Raw genomic sequence first — 21548 nt, forward strand, 5'->3', positions numbered from 1 at the left:
TACAGGGATAATCCTGAATCTGCTCTTATGTATTTTTTACAAAGTAAATCAAAATTCCTAAGTAGGTGATTTGTTTGTAACAATCATGCCAGATTGTGAAACACTAGTTGCCCTCCCACCCCCTTAGACATTGTTTTAGTTTTCTTGGCTCCTCAAGCAAATACCATGAAATGTGTCAGCTTAAACAACGGGAACTTATTAGCTCACAGTTTTGAGACTAAGAGAAAGTCCAAATCAAAACATCATCAAGGCCATGCTTTCTTCCCAAAGACTGTGGCATTCTGGGACTGGCTGCTGGCAACCTTGGCCCTGGGCTCCTCTGTCAAATGGCAATGCACATGGTGGCCTCTCCTGGCCTCTCCATTCTCTTCAGGTTCTGTTGAATTTCAGCTTCTTGCTTCCTATGGCTTTGTCTTTGTATCCGTCTGAATTTCATTCTGCTTATAAAGGACTCCAATAATAGGATTAAGACCCATCCTGACTGAGGTGGGCCATACCTTAACTGAAGTAACCTCATCAAAAGGTCCTACTCATAATGGATCCATACCCGCAGGAATGGATTAGGCTTAAGAACATGTTTTTCTGGGGTACATACAGCTCCAAACCACCACAGTCATGGTTGTCCTGTATTGAGAAGATGGATGCCACCAATATCCATTCTCTCCAGTTTCCTTATCACCATTTCAGAATCTGTCTTTATTCTCCCCCACCTCCCTCCTATCTGTGCTCTTGCCCCTTCTTCTTCCTCCTTCCTCTGTACCGTCAGTTTTCCTCCCAGGCATTCTCCTTTTTTCCCCATCTCCCACATGCTTTTTCTTTCCTTCATTATCATGTTTCCTGAAAGAGTAATCTACACTTGTGACTTCGACCTCCTTGCCTTTTAATCTCTCTCTGAGGTCACCAGAAACTCCTGATTCCCAAATATTCCTCCCCCTTTTCCTCTGTGCAGCATTTGACCCTGCTGATCAGCAACTCTTTCAGGAACCCCACCCCACTCCTACCCTCACCCCTTGTCTTCTCTTGGTGAACTTTCCTGGTCCTCTTCCCACCTGTGACTATTCTTTTCCTGCTTCCCATGTTGGCTTCTGTTCTTCTCCCCAATCCCTAAATATAAGTGATTGCCAAGATTCCTTGCGTCTTACCTCAATGCACTCTCTCCCTCTGAGAGTCCATCCATCCACCCCAAAACTTCAGCTCTCCCAAGTCTGCAAGTAGCTTCCAACTGTACACTCCTGACCTACTCTCTACTGAGCTCCAGACCCACATTCCCAATCACTTTTCATAGTTATCAGAGATCTCACCTTCCCTTACTGACCTACTCACTGCTCTGGGAACATGTCCTGCCATTTTTGCACATGGCTTTCTCTCCTCCCCCGTCTGATAAATATGACTCAGACTTCAGAAACCAGCTTAAATTTCACCTCTTAGAAAATTTTCCTGATTTTCCATCTGCCCACAACAGTTAGCTGGCCTCTCCGTCCTATGTGCTCTGACCGTTTGTCATCGTTGCAGGCCTATTTCTCACCATGAAGTGTGAGCTCCCTGTTCTTACTGATCTGGGTATCCCCAGTACTGAGCACAGTGTGTGGCACAAGGTAGTGTTCAATAAATATGTCCTGCAGAAACTGTAAGATAGTCACATTTAATCTCATATCAGACACATCCACTGCCAACCGTGAAGAGTTTTAACATTTGAGTCTTTCAAAATTAGTAAATTTGGAGCATGTTTCCGTTTCTCCAAAATACCTAAATCCATGGGGTCCAACCAATATTGTTATATTTACTTCTTTGAAATAAGCCAGAAAATTTACCATTTAGAGCCTCATAATGAGGGAAAGATCCTTTATAGTGCCTTCTAATCCCCTACAGAACCTGGATGTTTGGTTGTTTTTGTTTCTAGTTTGAATTCACTTTTAACCTATTTTAAAATTTCTAATGAAATACCTAGAAAATGTAAGCAACCACATCTTATTTTCAAATCTATATGAACCCTTGAATATATCCACATTGAATAGCGGGGAGTAGCTCATATATTTTATTGAGGGCCACCTTCCCAAACCCTCCTCTAAATTACTTGAGCCCGGCCTTCGTCAAGAGTTCATTTCTCACCCCAGTTACATGATCCAGTTATGACAGACTGTCATTACACTATAATTTTGATTGGTAAATAATCACACACCCAAATCTATTGCAATGTCCTCAGCTGTAACTTAACTGTCAATGATACTTACCCCATAAACTCAAGTAAAAAAAAACAAAACCTAGATTCACTGAGTTGTTTCAGTGACAAAAGGAGAAGGTAACCCCCAAGAAAGGTTGGGGAAATTTATTTAAAACTCTATTGCAAATAAACTACCTTCTGGCAGTTCTTTCTATCTTTGTTAAATGAAAACTCCTAGTAGTTGATTTGCAGTAGGAGTTATTATGTTTTTCTTCTCTCTTATTCATCAGCTGGCCTATGAGTGTTAGCCCTCAGGTATTCTAGCAGAACTTTCTAAAGCTAATAGCTCCCAAATGTGTCTTGGCCAGAAATGGTTTGACACTTTAGTGGCAGAAACTTGGCAGTCTCCAATGGAGTCATATGCCTATTCTCTACTCGATACTCTAATCTCTGAACCCAGACATCCAAATGGCCCTTTGCTCAGTTTCCCTACAAGCCCAGCTTTACAGGTCAATTTGGCACCAACCTGAGACTTCCCAGATGCTCATCCACACTCAGGCTTAATATAGCAATGTCATCAGTATGGGCTGTGCAAATGTGTCCAGCTCACTTAATAAGCCATTAGCCCATCTCTGGAAAGAGGCTCGTGGCTCCCTCAGAGCAGAGGGTTGGACATTAAGCTCATATGCCCATCTGCTGTTACAAATGCTGCTTTGAATATGGATTCCTCATATTTGCCGAAAACATTCTCTTAATCAGAAGTTGAGATGATTTTGTTAGGACCTAATTCAGCTAACAGTATGTCAAGTCTGGATATGGGCTGTACATCTGATTTTATCATGGAATCTCATTTTCTAAGACTGATACAAAAATCTAATTACCATCTGGGCTTAGAAACCCAGGGGCTAACAGAAGATCTAATAGCCTCCAGGTTTAATAACTCTTCCACCTGTTTCTGTAAACTGAAGGAGCAGAATAATTCAACAAGCATTTTGGAGCTCCTATGCTCGGAGGTTTGTACAAGATTTGCTCAAAGGTCCATTCCAGTTCCAAAATTCTCCACTTCGATGGGCTTTTCCACTGCTACTCACGCTTTCCTGCACTCTCATTGACTCCGTAGAGCAGGATTTTTCAAACTCACCACTATTGACATTTCAGGCTAGAAAATTCATAGTTACGTGGCCTAAAGATATGTAGGATGTTTAGCATCCCTGAGCCCCACCCACTAGATGCAATAACACACACACACACACACACACACACACACACATATTGTGACAAACAAAAATGTCTCCAGATATTGTCAAATGTCCTCTGGAGGCAAAATTGCCCTGCAGTGCAGTTGAGAACCACTGCTGTAGAGTTATTAGCTGAAGAAAAAAAAAATGAAAAAATTGCTGCAAATTGGTTCTACTGGTTTTGTTTAGAGTATTTCAGGAATAAAGTCCAGACCAAAGTGACCCTTTCTCTGAAGGAATTGTCTCTGACCACCATGTTCCATAAAGGCCTTTCCCTCCTCAGAACAAGTTCTAAAGCAGAACTTCTCAAATTGTAGTACAGCCTCAGAATCACCTGGGGTGCTTTTATAAAATGCAGATTCCTAGGTTTCACTCTTGACTTATTGAATCAGAATCTCAATGGATATGGTCCAAAAATTTGCATTCTAACAAACTCCAGCAGTGATTCTTATAGACGCCAAAATTTGCAGCTCCGTTGTTCTAAGTCAGCCCTTCCCATCTATGAAAGCTGCCCATCACTTTTTCATACCCAGTGACATTATGGGTGTTAAAAAGTGGTTTCTCTGCATATCTCTGCTGAGTTTACACTGACCATGTGTTAGTTCTGTCAGCAACTATTTTCCATCTGTTAAGTAACTCTGAGAGATATCTAGATAGAAAAGACATGCCCATAGAAACCATGGCTTGAATATCTGTAGGGGCCAATATTACTGCCTCAGGGTTACAGGCAGGTTTAGGAAAGGAAGTTCCTTGGAAACCTCACCAGAGAAGGAGAGTAGCACCCTGCTAGACACTGTCTCTGTCCTCTCTAATCCAGAGGGAAAAGAGTAGTATTCCCATCAGAAACTTTTGGTCCCATGAGATCCTTAATCTGGCATTAATTTCCACCAATTAGTATTGCAAACACACGGAGGTAGTTAAGTGGGAGGTATCTTGCACTGGAAATCGAGACATTTGGGTTCTTGTTCAGCTTATGCTATTACCTAACAGTATAATTCTGGGCGAGTTACTGAAGCCCATCATAACATGCAAAGACATGAGAAAAACTTTGGTGTAGTTGAGGCATTAGGAGCTGCCCCAAATGCTTGAAGGGAGGTATGTATAGAGGAATCAGAAATAATCAATGATTCCCAAACCTGGGCAAATATCAGAATTAACTGAGGAACATTGTAAAAATAAGCTTTCCTGTCTCTATACTCAGGGATTTACTAAAGTCTTGAAATTCTGTGTTACAAAAGCTCTGCATATTATTTGGATTCACACCCAGGTTTGGAACCCACTGGACCAGTTGTTGACTAAGGTCCCTCCTAGTGCTCACATCAAAGAAGATGCTTTCCTGATACTCAGTAAGAGCTGGGGCAGTCTCCCACCATGACCACTGGGTGACTTCAGCTGTACAATCCCTCCTTTTGTCTGTTGACTTGCTCCATTTCACATCCTTACTCTTGGGCTCCGCTTTGTATCCCTGGCTTTAGATGTCTGGAATGTATATAGACTCTTCCTACTTAGCTCACAGTCAAGTGAAGAAATCCTTAGCCTGGAATCCATGGATAGGCTTTACAAGATCTACAGACTCTCTAAAATTATACGCAAATTTGACATGAGTGTTCATTTAAATGGTAAAATGTGGGTCCATAGCTTTTATTAGAGTCTCAAAAGAGCCCATGTCCCCAAAAAAGTTTAAGAACCTTGGTGTAATGGGACATACATAATCATGTAAATGAAGAGTTGCAGGAAGGAGACAAGTGCTGTGTCAGAAGGGTGTACTAAGTGCTAGGGAAGTTCAAGTTCTGGTTGCAATGAGCTGCAATTCTTGTTCTTCTGGTGACTCCTTTTCTCATCTTTTTTCATTTCCTTCCTTTTTTTACTCTTACTAAGTACAAGACGGCTTCTTGATTAATTCAGCTCAGTTCAATAAATCTTTATTGAAACCCTACTACTAACTGCATGGAAAATATTCCTGTAAGGAATTCCAGTAAGGGACTCAAACACGAGTAAGATATGACCCCTACCTTGTCACATTCTGCCTCATAATGTATGAAAACTATATTAAGCATTGAGAGAGGATCTAAGATGGTGGCATAGAGAGGAGTGGAAGCTAAGTATTCCCCCTGGAACAACTAAAAAAAACAGAAACAACTAGTAAATAATCTGGAATAACTGCAGGGGGACAGACGTGACCGTCCACTCATCATACACCAACCTGAATTGGGAGGAATGCCCGACATCACAGCATAAAATCTGTAAGTAAGAACTGTGGATCCAAATCGGGAGACCCCTCCCCCACAGCCCAAGCTACAAAGCCTCGTGGTGCCAGAGAGAAGCTTTCTCCCAGCAAGCAAATATAGCTCAGCTGAGCTCAACTGGGGTTTTAATTAGTGAGTGTGAACTGCTCACTACAAGGTACGAATCCCCAACAAGCAGACAGAGGCTTTGGGTGACGACTGACCTTGGAGAGCCAGAGGATCGCCTCAGACTAGCTCTGTTCCTTTTTCAACTCAGTGGAGAAAGCCTCAGCCATTTTCAGTTCCCAGTTCTGTGACCCAGACAAGGGTATAGCACAGGCAGAGAGAGACCATTGAAATGCTAATGGCCTCCCCCTAGGGTATCTATCTTCTCTAAGAGGAAAAGGGTGGGGCCCCCTCTACTACCTGCCTTTCATTCAGATCTTACACCAGTCAAGAATTATAGGCTAACAGGCGCCACCTGCTGGGCAGAAAAGCACAGTGACCAGAGGCATCAGAGGGTGTACCAATTTTCTAAGACACACCCTCAGGGAAACCGGATACTGAACATTTCTTCTTTCTGGGACCTTAGCTCATTCTGGTCTGGGGAGGCCTGATTGGAGTAACAAAGGAAACCATGCCTAGACAACAGAAAACTACAACCTACACCAAGAAAAATGAGGTTATGGCCCAGTCAGGGGAACAAACTTGCACTTCAACTGTGATGCAGGAATTGAAACAACTAATAAAAACTGAATTCAAAAAGTTTAGGGAAGATACGGCAAAAGAGATGAACCATGTAATGAAAACACAGGACGTACATAAGGTAGAAATTGAAAGTTCAAAAAACCAACTGGCAGAATCTATGGAAATGAAAGGTACAACACAAGAGATGAAAGACACAATGGAGACATACAACAGCAGCTCTCAAGAGGCAGAAGAAAACACTCAGGAACTGGAGAACAAGGCACCTGAAAGCCTACACATAAAGGAGCAGATGGAGAAAAGAATGGAAAAATACGAGCAACGTCTCTGGGAACTTAAAGACAAAACGAAAATCAGGAATATACATGTCATTGGTGTCCCAGAAGGAGAAGAGAAGGGAAAAGGGGCAGAAGCAATAATAGAGGAAATAATCAATGAAAATTTCCTGTCTCTTATGAAAGACAAAAAATTACAGATCCGAGAAGTGCAGCGTACCCCAAACAGAATGGATCTGAATACGCCTACGCAAAGACACTTAATAATCAGATTCTCAAACATCAAAGATAAAGAGAGAATCCTGAAAGCAGCAAGACAGAAGCGATCTATTACATACAAAGGAAGCTTGATAAGTCTATGTGTGGATTTCTCAATAGAAACCATGGAGGCAAGAAGGAAGTGGGGTGATATATTTAAGATACTGAAAGAGAAAAAGCACCAACCAAGAATCCTACATCCGGCAAAACTATCCTTCAGTTATGAGGGAGAGCTTAAAATATTCTCTGACAAACAGACAATGACCGGGTTTGTGAACAAGAAACCTGCTCTACAGGAAACACTAAAGGAAGCACTGCAGACAGAAAGGAAAAGACAGGAGTGAGAGGTTTGGAAAACAATTTGGGGAGATAGCACAGCAAAGAAGTACACTGAACAAAGATGACTGTGAGTATGGTTGAAAGAGGAAAGCTGGGATCCTGTGGGACACCAGAACAAAAGATGAAGGATAAAGACTGCGACTGTGTAATTCAGGGAAACCTAGGGTGCTCAATGATTGTAATAAAAGGTGCAAACATGTTTTTACATGAGTAGAACAAATGAATGTCAACATTGCAAGGTGTTAAAAATAGGGTGGGATTGGGGGAAAATACAGTCAATGCAAACTAGAGGCTAGAATTAACAGAAACATTGTATTATGCTACCTTTAATGTAACAAAAGCAATATACCAAAACTAAATGCATATGGAGGGGCGGGGAATAGGGGTAGGGTATGGGACTCCAGGTATTGGTGATGTTGTCTGATTCTTTATTCTACTTTAGGTTAGTGCAATCTTTCCTTTTGTCACCTTCTAGCTATCAAGTTTTTTTGTTTGTTTATTTGTTTTTCTTTCTCTTGCCTTTTTCTTTTGCCTCTCTGCCTTCTTTGACTCTTCCTCCATCTTTGTGGAAGAAATGTCCTTATATAGAGAGTGGCAATGGTGCTCCATACATAAATACATGACTATACGGGGAACCAATGATTGTTTACTTAGGACGGAATGTATAGTGTTTGAACAAAACCATCTTAAAAGAAATGGGTTGATGAAGAAAACTGGAGGGCACTATATTGAGTGAAATAAGACAGACACATAAAGGCAAATATTGCAGGGTCTCAATGATATCAACTAATTATAATATGTAAACTCATAGACATGAAATATAAGTTACCAGGATATAGAATGAGGCTAAAGAATGGGGAGCGGTTGCTTATTATGAGCAGAATGTTCAACTAGGTTGAACTTAAATGTTTGGAAATGGACAGGGGTGATGGTAGCATGTAATGAGAATAACTAACAGTGCTAAAAGGTGTGTGAAGGTTGTGAAAGGGTAAGCTCAGAGTCACACATGTCACCAGAAGGAAAGTTGGAGGTTAAACAATGGGAATGTATAAAATAGTGAATCTTGTGGTGGACAATGTCTGTGATTAACTATACAAATATTAGAAATCTCTCTCATGAACTAGAACAAATATATGTCACTATAACTAGAGGTTAATAATAGAGAGGCATATAGGGAAAAATATATAAACCTATTGCAAATTATATACTACAATCAGTAGTATTTTAACATTCTTTCATCAACAGTAACAAATGTAGTATACCAAAACTACGAATCAATAATGGAGGGGGGGGGGCATGGTTAGGGGTATAAGAGGATGTGAGTTTCCTTTTTTTTGTCTTTGTTTCTTTTCTGGAGTAGTGAAAATGTTCTAAAAATTGAAAAAAAATAATTGTGTTGATGGATGCACAGCTGTACGGTGGTGCCGTGGGCAATTGATTGTACACTTTGGATCTTTGGATAATTGTATGGTATCTGAACAATCTCAATAAAAAAATTAATTTAAAAAGTTAAAGCAAACAACAACAACAACAAAAAAAAAAACGGTATTAAGCATTAAGATGTGCACAAAAGCAATACAAAGTTTTGTGGGAACACAGAGGCAGGTGGTTACAATTCTGTCCAGGGAGATTGAGGAAGTTTCCATAAAGGGTAAGTATGGAGTTTGGCAGGGCCCCAAAGATAGATGGAAGGACATCATTCCAACATAAGAAACAGAGTAAGAAAAGGCATGGAGGTGAGAAAAACTTTGGTGTGGTTGAGGCATTAGAAGCTGCCCCAAATGCTTGAAGGGAGGTGTGTGTAGAGGAATCAGAAATAAAATTCAAAAAGTAGACTGAGACAGATGGTGGAGGATTTGAAGGCTCTGCTCAAGTTTGGACTTACTTGTTTTAGGGAGAAAAGCAAAATATTGTGGGGTAAGTAACAATGGAATCAGAGTTACTCTTTGGGAAGAGAACTCTGCCAGGGGTATAAAATGGATTGGAGAGGTCAAGATCAGAGATGGAGAGATCAGTTAGGAAGCCAGTGCAAACTTAGAGGCAGTGAAGTCCGGACTAAGGCAGTAGCAGAGGGAAGGAAAGGAGGGTAAAAACGTGTATACTAATTGGATGGGGAATGGGGGGTGGGGGTGGAGATTAGTGAGAAAGAAGTTAAAGATATGCCCAGGGTTTTAAAATTGAGTCATCTGAGAAATAAGGTGTCAAGAGACCAAGGAGAAGGGCAGGCTTGGGGTACAGGTAAAGTATACCAAATACAAATTACATTCACCTGCTAGTAACAAAAACCTAAAGGAACAGTGGCTTAAATAAGACAGAGATTTGATTCCTCATAAAAGAGCCCAGGAAGTAGAGAGCCCAGGGCTGGTATGGCAGCTCCATGTTATCATCAATGTCCCAGATGCCTCTCTTTCTGCTCCACCATATACAGTTTCTATCCTGAGTCACCACATGATTTCAAGATGGCCAATCGAGGGCCAAAGTATCCACATTCTAAGCAGGAAGCTGGAGGAAGGAAAGAAAGAAGGAGAAAATGATGTTCTTCCCAGCTAAGTCAGCTCCCTACTTTTCTGGAAGCCCCACCTGATCACTTCCATTTATATGTCATTGGCCACCTCTGCAGACAAGGGATGTTGGGAAACATACATGATGACTCCAGGAATAAAACAAGTGTTATTAAGGAAATGGGGAAATAAACACAGGATGGGCAACTGGTAGTCTCAGCCCCAGAAGAAAAGACGTGTTTCATTCATAACAAGTTGCACTTAACATGCTGGTCAGACATTTTGGCCAGGGATCAGAGAAGTGTCTGGAGTTCAAGAGATATCAGATACTAGAGGTAGAGAATTGAGATCCTCTGACAGAAGTGAAGACTGAAATCACAGAAATGAACAAAGTCACCAAGGGACAGAGTATAAAGAAAGAAGGGAAGGGAGAAACTAAGATGGTGGCTAGCTGAGACAGGGCGAAAAAACGCCTCCATGAAAAACACTAGCTAAAAACCAGAAAGTGACCCAGAATACCGGTTACAGCGATGCGCCAGCTGGACGAGGGCTCCTAGCTCCAGAGGGGCCGTATACTTGGTGAAACCAGGAGTCGGCATTCTGAAACAAGTGAGTAAACTGGCTGGGGAAGCCAGGGTTCAGCGTTTGGAGACTGGCTGGCTCTTTTAAAAAAAAAAGGGGGGGAGGGAACCCAGGAGCGGCTGCAGCTGCGATTGTGGGAACAACGCAGTAAAACGCAGCAAGAGGGGGCTGGGCCAGCCTCTCAGTGTCTGGCCGGGAAGATAGCCCACTGCAGATACCCTTGGGTCTGGGGGAATGGAGGGGAGAGCCGGAAGCAGAAAGACACCCCGTGGCTAGCAGCTGGCCCCCCGGAGGGCTGGATAAACTCCTGCCTGGGGCTGTGCCTACAGCCCAGAGCCCCACCAGTTGTCCCGGAGCTGGGAAGGAGGAACTGTGTGAGGAGGAGGGGACTGAGATGCCCCGTTCGGCCATTTTTGCTTCAGGCCGAGAGCACGCCGCTGCACGGCCCGGCAGCCCGGGGCTTCCCTTGAGGGACGGCGCGCACTGGTGATGTAGCACAGCATTCCCTCGGCTGAGCTCCTGGAGGATCGCGGCTGGGAAGGGGGATCCACTCGGGGAACCCAGGGACACTATGCCAAGTCCGGTGGTTTGTGGATCAGCGAGAGAGAGGGTCTGGGGCTGAACCGAAATGAAGGCTTAGACTCTTGCGGCGGCCTTGAATCTCCGGGAACTGAGGGATTTGAACATTAAAACTGCCCTTCCTCCCTGACCACCCGTACACATGCCCCACATTCAGGGCAGACGGCTCCAGCAACACACCCAAACTGAGTTCTCCAACTGAACCCACAAGAATCATTTCCCCACACACTGCGGGAACAAGGTTGAGAACTGACTTGAGGGATATAGGTGACTCACAGACACCATCTGCTGATTAGTTAGAGAAAGTGTACATCACCAAACTGTGTTTCTGAAAAATTAGATCAATATCCCTTTTTTTTGTTTTTAACAACTTGAAAGAACCCTATCAAGCAAAATAAATGCCAAGAGGCCAAAAACAACAGAAAATCTTAATGCATATGATAAAACCAGAAGATATGGAGAATCCAACTCCAAACACACAAATCAAGATATCGGAAGATACACAGTACCTTGCAAAATTAATCAAAGAACTACAATCGAGGAACGAAAACATGGCAAAGGATTTAAAGGACATCAAGAAGACCATGGCCCAGGATATAAGGGACATAAAGAAGACCCTAGAAGAGCATAAAGAAGACATTGCAAGACTAAATAAAAAATAGAAGATCTTATAGAAATAAAAGAAACTGTTGGCCAAATTAAAAAGACTCTGGATATTCACAATACAAAACTAGAGGAAGCTGAACAACATCTCAGTGTCCTGGAAGCCCACAGAACAGAAAATGAAAGAACAAAAGAAAGAATGGAGAAAAAAAATTGAAAAAATCAAAACAGACCTCTGGGATATGATAGATAAAATAAAACGTCCAAACTTAAGACTCATTGGTGTCCCAGAAGGGGAAGAGAAGGGTAAAGGTCTAGAAAGAGTATTCAAGGAAATTGTTGGGGAGAAGTTCCCCAACCTTCTACACAATATAAATACACAAAGCATAAATGCCCAGCGAACTCCAAATACAATAAATCCATATAAACCCACTCCAAGACATATTCTGATCAGACTCTCAAATACTGAAGAGAAGGAGCAAGTTCTGAAAGCAGCAAGAGAAAAGCAATTCACCACATACAAAGGAAACAACATTGAGACTAAGTAGTGACTACTCAGCGACCACCATGGAGGCGAGAAGGCAGTGGCATGACATATTTAAAATTCTGAGAGAGAAAAATTTCCAACCAAGAATACTTTATCCAGCAAAACTCTCCTTCAAATTTGAGGGAGAGCTTAAATTTTTCACAGACAAACAAATGCTGAGAGACTTTGCCCATAAAAGATCTGCCCTGCTTCAGATTCTAAAGGAAGCCCTACCAACAGAGAAACAAAGAAAGGAGAAAGAGATATAGAGAATTTTAACAGACATATATAGTACCTTACATCCCAAATCACCAGGACACTCATTTTTCTCTAGTGATCACGGATCTTTCTCCAGAAGGGACCATAAGCTGGGACATAAAACAAGCCTCAAGAAATTAAAAAAAAAAAAAATTGAATATACCCAAAGCACATTCTTCAACCACAATGGAATACAAATAGAAGTTAATAATTTTTGAACTGTAACTCCACTATTTACTTCCTACATGATATAAAATACACAAACTCTAATGACAAATCAGTGGTTTTGAACTCAATGTAAAATATGTAATTTTAGACAACTATATAAAGGTGGGGGAATGGAGGAGTATAGGAACATAGTTCATGTGTCCTATTGAAGTGAAGGTGGTATCAAAGAAAAACAAGATTGATATGAATTTAAGAGGTTAATTTTAAGCCCCACAGTAAACACAAAGAAATTATCAGAGAATATAACCATAGAGATGAGAAGTAGAGTTTGGGTTAAGAGAAATGGGGGAAGAGGCAATGGGGAGTTAAGAAATGAGTGTAGGGTTGCTGTTTGAGGTGAAGGGAAATTTCTAGTAATGGATGGTGGGAAAGAGCATTACAGCATTCTAAATGTGATTAATCCCACTAATGGAAGGCTAGGGAGGGGTGGAATGGGAAGATTTAGGCAGTATATATGTTTCCACAACTGAAAAAAAAAAAAAAGGCAGTCTAACTAGATGACAATTGAATGCTAAGGATGAACTTGGATGGGATTGGAGGATAGAGGACAGGTGGCTCAAAGGGACACAGTTGAAACATAAGGAAAAGGAAATATAGAATGTAAGCTTTGTATCATTGTTGAATCTCTTGTACTTCTTAGCTGCGCTTAATGGAATTGCATAAAAGAATGTTCTTGTTCATGGGAAGTGTATACGTGAATTATAGTGTATGTTCAAGGATGTGTGCAGCTAACTCTCATATGTTCAGAAGACAGAGCAATAGATGATGGATGACAGGGAGGGAGGGAGGGAGGGAAAGAAATAGCAATGTGACAGCATGTTAAAGTTAGTGGATTGAGCTATCGGGGGAGGGGGGTCAGAGTGTGATGGAATTCTGTGTATGGGGCTAGTATTGTTTTTGCAACTGTTCATATAACTTTGAATTTATTTCAAAATAAAAAACAAAAAGAAAGAAGGGAAGAAGTTTAAAGATAGAATGTTAGGAATAGAGTGAGGGTGGGGAGCACAAGCTGTCAGAGAAGTGAATGCAGTATCGGAGAGTTGTAAGAAGGAGGATGTGGTCCAAATTGCCAAATGCTGTAGGGTCAAGAATGAAGACTAACCAGGTCCTTGTATCTGGTGACTGGGAAGTCACTGGATATTCTCAAGAAGGCAGATTTAGTGGAGGGGACGAGGGTGGAAGCCAGATTTCAAGAAGTCAAGAAGTAAGTGGAAGATACTGAAATGGAGGCATCAAGTACAAGCCACATCTTGGAGAAACTTGGCAGTAACAAAAACGGGTTGGGGAGAAGGGTGGCAAAGGCTTGAATGAGAAATGGGATTGATGGAAAGGTTTTTTAGGGTGAGATGAAACAACCCGTGAGGTTTATGACCTAAGCTGCCTGCACATCTGAGTCCTTGGTGAGGGGTCAGTTTGGAAAGCCTGCCCACAGAAGCACCTGTACCACCCTGAACACCTGGGTGAGTGTTTGGGCTCCCTGGATAGGGTCTATGGGGCACAATTACCAGTCTTGTGATGTCCTACATCTACCCAAAAGAGCAGTAACTCTTGGTGCCCCATAAGCCTAGCAAGAGCTTCAAGTTTTGAAGAAGAGTCATCCTGTAGATTCACTGTGGTGGTTTGAAACTTTATGTACCCCAGAAAAGCAGGTTCTTAAAGTTAATCCATTCCTGTGAGGGTAAACCCATTGTAAGTAAGAATTTTTGATGAGGTTACTTCAGTTAATGCTGTGGCCCAGGATGGGTCTTAATCTTATTACTAGAGTCCTTTACAAGAGAATGAAATGCAGACAGAGAGAGAAAAGGCCACAGAAGCAAAAAGCTGAAATCAACGAAACCCAGAAGAGAAGGGAGATACCAGAAGATATCACCATGTGTTTTGCCATGTGGCAGAGGAGCCAAGGATTTAGCCAGACTTCAGGAAGAAAGCATTGCCTTGACGATGGCTTGATTTAAACAATTTCTCAGCCTCAAAACTGAAAGCTAATAAATTCCCATTGTTGAAGACTACCCATTTCATAGCATTTGCTGGAGTAGCCCAGGAAACTAAAGTTTCCAACATGCATGATGGCAAGATTAGGTAGAGGTGAAGTTTCTATCTGGGTAAGACAAGAAACACAGAGATGAGAATCAAAGGTGATGCCAAAACAGCAAATAGGAAGAAAAGTGGAGGCAGAGGCTTCCAGGAGACCCAACCAAAGACAGGAATGCAAGAGGTGGGGTCTAAGTCAGGAACAGTCAGAAGGAGCTGGAGAAACATCATGGTCAGACTGGCGAACTCGACTAGAAGTTTGTGATCCTGAAGAGACAGCCACAGCCGATAGTTCTCTGGGGCCTTGCAATAGCATCTCTTTCCCAACCTGAAATTGCAGTGCAAGTTTAGCTCTAAATGCCCAACCTGCCTACATCCCCAAGAATCTTGACCCTTATTTTCTATAAATGATGCACAAATAGTTATGACTAGTGTATGTGGGATGAAAAATTAATAATACCAGGATGACGCTTTACATGGCAACCTTAAAATAAGCATGCAGATTTAAATACATGCTTTCACATCCCCAATTTCTTAAAATAATCTGGCCTCCCCCAAGCCTGCTGAGAGAGCAAAATAAAATTATTTTTTAGGGGTGATCCTCACAAGCTGTGTTTGGTTCCCAAAACTCAACTAAGGATATAACAGGATGTAGGTTTTGGTACACTCATTCTGTACTAACTTGGTGTATCTACCTTGGGGAAGTTAACCTCATCTCTCTGAGCCCTGGTTTCTTTGTCAAATATCCAAGCTTGGCCTGATGGTTCTGTGTTTCTTTGCAACTTTGAAGGTCTGTGAGCCTAAATAACTACATGTAAAACTGCTAAATAGTATTTGGAAATAGATGCTTTGGAAACACTAGCATTAGTATAGATCCAGACTATAGAGGAATTTTTCTCATCCATTGTCTTGGATTAATAGAGGTCCCTGTTTCTTTTTCCTTTTTCCAACCTCTGTCTTTGGCAGGTGTGCATCCTCGAGTGTGAAGGGAAGCTCTTCCCAAGCCCTCTCTGGACTTCATGCACCAAGGTCATGACCAGGGATTCCTGGCAGCTCAGCCTTACTGACCCAGAGCACGTGACAGCTGCTCTCTACCAGCCAAGAGCATCTGAGATGCAGAATCTGAAGCGAATGCCCCGTATTAGGAGCCTATTCCAAGAGCATGAAGAGACAGAGCCTGGCATGGATGAGGCTGGAGAGACAGAGCAGAAGCAGCTGCAGAAGAGGTTCGGGGGCTTCACTGGGGCCCGGAAGTCAGCCCGGAAGTTGGCCAACCAGAAGCGGTTCAGTGAGTTCATGAGGCAGTATCTCGTTCTGAGCCTGCAGTCCAGCCAGCGCCGGCGCACCTTGCACCAGAATGGTAATGCGTAGCCAGAAGGGAAGCCCCTCCCAGCTGCACCGTCCACTTCAAACCATGAGTGAGTTGCGTACCAATGAGCTGGGGGCCAGAAGAAACCTCAGGCACACAACTTTCTTAGCCTTTCGCCAGTTCTAGAAGAACATTAACCACCACCAACCCCACTCCCAACCACATACACACCCCACAGAACCTCAAACAGTTCCACTCCTGGAGGGGTCTGTGAGGTAAATTCACCTTCCTGCTACCTGAGAAGACTAAAAGGCCCATCTTTTCCCTAAGGAGATTTTTCTAGTATTGCTCCTTAAGGCTAACCACTCCCATATAGACTTTGGTTACCATGGCAATTGTGGTAGTATGTTAGAATAAACTAATTCCTCTATGTCTCTGCAGGAGTTTAGTTACTATGGGGACTGCTGAGTGGACCAATCCTCCTATCTGGTTCCCATAGCAACCATTCAGCTCACCTTTCCTCTGAGACTTTATCCCAAGAACCAATAGCTGAACCTATTCTTAGCCATTCACAAAGAGTCTGATTACTGTGGTTGTGACGTTGCTATCTCTTCTTCAGAGACAGCTTTCAATCGTCTCCCCTTCCCCCTGTGTCTCAGGGTGATCAGACTCCATGGAAACCATGAAACTTGCCTACCCTCTGCCAGTCAAGGAGGGCATGTTAGGACCAGTAGTTATGCTTTCTGCTTTTTTTTCTTCCACAAGCCATCTGTCCATCCTATAACTTACCAGAGATGGACAGATTCCACATGGCCAATGGCATCATCACTGAGCAAGGCTATGAAAATTTGGCCCAACTGATCTAGTAGCTTTTAGAATATGAGCTAAGGTATTCATCATTTTTCCTCACTTTTCACTTCTTTCCAGGGTTCCATTTTTGTTTGCCTTTATTCTTCCTCCCTTCTTTATTCTCTCTTTCCTCTGGTCTGTTCTCATTTATATTCTTATATGTGCACATAAAATAATGCATGTGTATGCTTATATATCTACTTATAAGACATATCAGATAATATACATCAAAGACCCTAATTCATTGCTCAATCATTTCAAACTCAACTTTCCAGCAGTCACTACAAAACTTTGAACAGCATTGGGAACTAACACAATGGAATTTTCTGAAAATCTAAGAAACTCCCAACCATCAAGCATATATGCCTTAATTTGCGCCATGGGAATATGACCATTTAAAGAATCCATTCCTCTCCTTAAACAACCTAGGAACTTATCCTAATGGAAACAGCTAGTCGGTCCATCAAAATCATTCCAAATTATGATCTAAGTTGGGCTTTTCCCTGATTCTCAAAGGCCTTAAAGAAAAAAGAATAAACGTATTGTTTTATTTTGCTTCCCACACTTCAAAAATACCAGATCATGAATAATCTGCCTCCAAAATATATTAATTCAAAATATATTAATACATGTGTTAATCTTTGGCCCCCACATTTCAGCATGGGGGCAGCCTACATAGCTCTTAGCAGGTAGGCAAGCTTGTTTGCAAAAGGCCCATTGCCAAATATGGACATATGCATTAAGTTGTGAGAAGGCTGCTGTGTTTATTTTAGCAGAATGACTAATCCCCAAAGGCCCTGAATTAATCTGCACTCCGCTTTTGAAGTCATACTCTTGGATCCTTAACAAGCATTCTATTTCTTCCCAAGCTGTATCTGCACAGTACCTAATAGTAAATCTTTCAGAAGTAGCGTATATTGAGTTCTTCCAAATCTTAAAGACGTTATTTTTTAAAGTCACTCTTAAGGGACACTGAAGCTCATATCTAATTCTGAACTACAACAATATTCTTTACCTAAAACAGTTTAAAAATCAGTCACATTAGCAGGAATCAATCCATTAATAACAAAACAAAGCTATTGGCCCTATTCAGGCAATTGGTTTTTCTAATTTTCTATTATACTCCCAACTGAGACGGACTGAAACAGAGCTGGTAACTACCTTCTGTCTGCTACTTTGCTCAAGATGTAAAGCTCTTAAATGGAAACATTAACCAGCTCATTTGGGTATAATTCATTGTTCTCCTTTCTCCTTCTGCAACCATCTCTCTGTTTCTTTTTTTCCACACATTCATGGTTGCCGAGTTCCAATATGTACCTGTGTTTACAAGTCTAAGCCTTGTCTTTATTTACATTCACACACCTCTACCTGCTCTACTCATGATTATGATTTCTCCATCTTGGGGGACTCCTGTTGCCAAAGCTGTTCCTGAATTCTAAGATATCAAGTACCAATCTCTACTTACATGGTTGGGAGGAAATGGGGCCACCTAGCACTGGAATGGGATAAAGAACCCTATTCAGAAAACGTGATGATGTTCTAGGAAGGCGGGGAACAGGGTTGCAGGGCCAGTCCTGCATGAAACTGTGAAATGGGCACAATCGGTTTGGGTGTCTCCCTTCTCTTTCTCTGACCCTGGTAGTGCTCTCCTGGCTTCCAGAGGTCTTGGCTCTTCTAGACATTGGAAAGTGAGTTATTTGTGACACCAGGCTTAAAGACCACTTGTAATATAAAAGAACTATAAATGAGGATGCTATTTAGCCAAAAGAAATGAATTGCTAAATAAGGGATTCCAAATACCAGAGATAAGATAAACTGTTGCTGTGCAGGAGGCCTCTGGCTATGCCTTCCAAATCACAGCCCACAGACCTCCCTTTATTCTATTAGTTTCACAACAGACTTAGAGCCAAGTGAAGCAGATATGTAGAGGGAGTTAGGGAATCCTTCTTGCTACATTAGCGACTATTCATTGATTTGATGGTCTTCTTTGCCTCTGTTTGATTGTTTCAGTCAGTTACTACAGCAAAGAGGACTGAAGGGTCAGGGAAAACTATTGGGTTTGCCATTTTAATCATTTCTGTTTCCCCAGGTGTCAGGGTGATCCCCCAAGCAGCATGTCTCCAGCCCCAGACCTGCCAGCCAGGAATCAGGATTCCTTCTTCCCCAAGGCTCTGAGCATCTGCAGGCCCTGCGGGCTTTGCTTCCAGGTCTCTGCCCCCAGGGAGCAGAATCTCCACGTCTGGTTGTCTCCCCACCTCCTCTCCATGGCATGTTCTACAGCAACCCTGTTGCTACATCAGAGTGTATTTTTGTAATTCCTCCAGTTAACATCGAAATGGCCCCATCTTTCCTTCTCACCTGCTTTCCTCTCTTAGGGGTGAGTTAAAGGAATATTACCAATCAAATACACAAGCCTGGGGTTTTGACTTTTCACTGCCATAACTTGTTTGTAAAAAAAAAATTGTTCTTTTTGACTGTTTTAAACAAGTATTTCTCCATTAAACTTCTACTGAGCAAATGGTTAATAAATTGGTTTGCTGTTTTTACTGAAATGACAGAGAAGCACAGACTCCAACATACAATTAGAGCTGACTCTCCCTGGAAGGGAGAGGCAAAAGCCCCTGGCTCTGCTTTATATAAAGTAGAACATGCAAGACCCGTGAGCATAAACATTCTGATTGTACTGTGTTGCCAGAACCAGGTGGAGCAAGTAGGGGGAAATTAATGCACACCACTGTGTGAAATGCACGGGTGGGACAGATGAAGGCAGTGGTTCTCAAAACTTCAGTGTGCATCAGAATCACAGAGGGCAAATTGCTGAGCCCCGCCCCCAGTATCTGACTCAGGAATTTGCATTTCTAACAAGCTCCCAGGTGAGGCAGATGCTGCTGGTTCAAGACCACACTTTGTGAGCCATTAGAATGAGACATGAGGCAAAGGGTGGAGCCAAACAAACCTGCTTGACGTCACTTTCATTCCAACGTAACACTAAATATGTTAAGGTCTGTGACTGTAAACATCTAGACAAGAACTATATGACACACCTCAAGGCAGAAATTGAGGAGAGTTAAATGAAAGGACTATTTACAAAAGGAGACAGAGTTACAGGGAATCAGTAGGTGATGGTAGAGCCTGGCATGTGGATTACTGGAACCCATGAGAAATGTCGCTCTATGTAGCCTTCAATAGAGAAACAAGGCCACCCAAACTGTGCTGGGCAGGGACAAAACCTGGGAATTCAATACTTGAACTTCTCCCCTCCTGCCCTTTGAACTCCAGCCTGGCGTCTCCTGTTGGCCAAACCCAACCAGAGGCCAGAAAGTTAGGGAGACGGTTGAGGGAGTCATAAATCAAGTTTCCTGGGGCACAGAGCTACCAATGGGGAATATCCAGTACAAAGACAAGTAACTGATTTGCAGAGGAGGGTTGGACGGACGTGTCAAACTGCAGGAGAACAGGAAAAGTCTCTTCTGGACTTTAAGGGAAGGAGGTGAGGCATGAAAAATGGAATAGGGAAAAAAAAAGTCCTCCATTCTACCCCACGGTAAGGAAGAAAAAGATCATCTCCCACACTGCTGTATTAGGTAGGGTTCTCTAGGGAAACAGAATCAACACAAGATATCTATAAAGGTTAAGATTTTATAAAAGTGTCTTACACAACCATGGGGATGCACGAGTACAAATTCCATAGGGCAGGCAGCAAACTGGCAACTCCGGTGAAAGTGTTCGATGAACTCTTCAGGAAACGCTTCTCTGGCTAGCTGAAAAAGTGAAGGTCCTCTCTCTCTCTTCCTTAAAAGTCTTCAAGTGATTGGATTAAATCCAGCTGACTGAATTCTCTCATTCTGGAATACATGCCCTTTGTTGATATAATTAGTCACAGCTGCCGTCAATTGACTGATGATTTAATACACCAGCCTTCTGGTTTATTAACCAGCCACAAATGTCCTTGCAGTAATGGTTAGGCCAATGATTGCTTGACCAGACACCTGGACACCATCACCTGGCCAAGTTGACACATGAACCTAACCATCACACCTGCCTTACAGGCTACTGGGCTTGACTGACTTCTACCTGAAGTCCCTGCATCTTCTCAGAGGTGTCACTCCCAGAGAGGCCTCATAGTCCCAAAAGCTTCTTGATGCTTCTCTGCTTTCCTTCTTCCTTGGCATATCCCTGCCACCCTGCACATCAGCAACTCACTACTCCACCTCATCCTTCTCCACAGCAAATGCTGGCTTAATACGGAAAGGAATTAGTCACGAGTCTCCCCCCACCCCACCCCCACCTTGGATCCTAAAAAGGACAAAAACATTCCCCTTATTTTAATAAAAATATACTTTGAATGTTTATACACATCTCCACAACAGCTTCCTCCAACTTAGCTTATTTTATTTAGTCTTCTCTGAATCTTTCTAAAACACTAAAAGTGCACAAAATAATCCCAGTAATGCAGAGGTGGGATGGATTTTCTGCTTCCAATACCCTTTCCACCTAGGCCAGCCATTAACTAGCCATTTGGTTCATCACAGTACACGGAATCGACGGCTTTAGGGAGTGGACCATGTGGCTCCCTGGGTTCAGAACCCACCCTACAAGCAAAGCATAACTTATTTTCTCCTACATCTATTATCTTACACATACGCACTCCCCAGCAGACATAGGAATATAGCTACAAATGTGCTCCTCTTTGTCAATATAAGCAGTACAGAAATTAGTTACAACCTGGATTAAATCCTATTACCATGATTTCCTAATTCAAGATGTTGGCAAGAGATTTAACTTCTGTGCCTCAGTCTCCTCATCTGTAAAATAGGAATAATAATAATTCTCTCATAGGGTTATTGTTAGGATTGATTACTTGGCCTAGTACCTAGTAAA

The 21548-nt window shown here is 42.3% G+C and overlaps 1 protein-coding gene across 2 annotated transcripts in view; it reads left to right on the forward strand.

The window, feature by feature from the left end:
* Positions 1-19095, forward strand: part of PNOC (prepronociceptin) — a 33664-nt gene extending 14569 nt beyond the window's left edge. The window contains exons 3-4 of one of the 2 annotated variants that reach the window (XM_037813387.1): positions 15476-15927; positions 18757-19095. In XM_037813387.1, coding sequence (XP_037669315.1) covers positions 15476-15880 — 405 coding nt within the window. In that variant the 3' untranslated portion in view covers positions 15881-15927; positions 18757-19095. The remainder of the gene's footprint in view (positions 1-15475; positions 15928-18756) is intronic. The other variant, XM_037813386.1, reaches the window with a different exon arrangement.
* The last annotated feature ends 2453 nt before the right edge of the window (positions 19096-21548 follow it).

This window comes from Choloepus didactylus, chromosome 20, assembly GCF_015220235.1.
Source record: "Choloepus didactylus isolate mChoDid1 chromosome 20, mChoDid1.pri, whole genome shotgun sequence".
Classification (NCBI taxonomy): domain Eukaryota; kingdom Metazoa; phylum Chordata; class Mammalia; order Pilosa; family Megalonychidae; genus Choloepus; species Choloepus didactylus.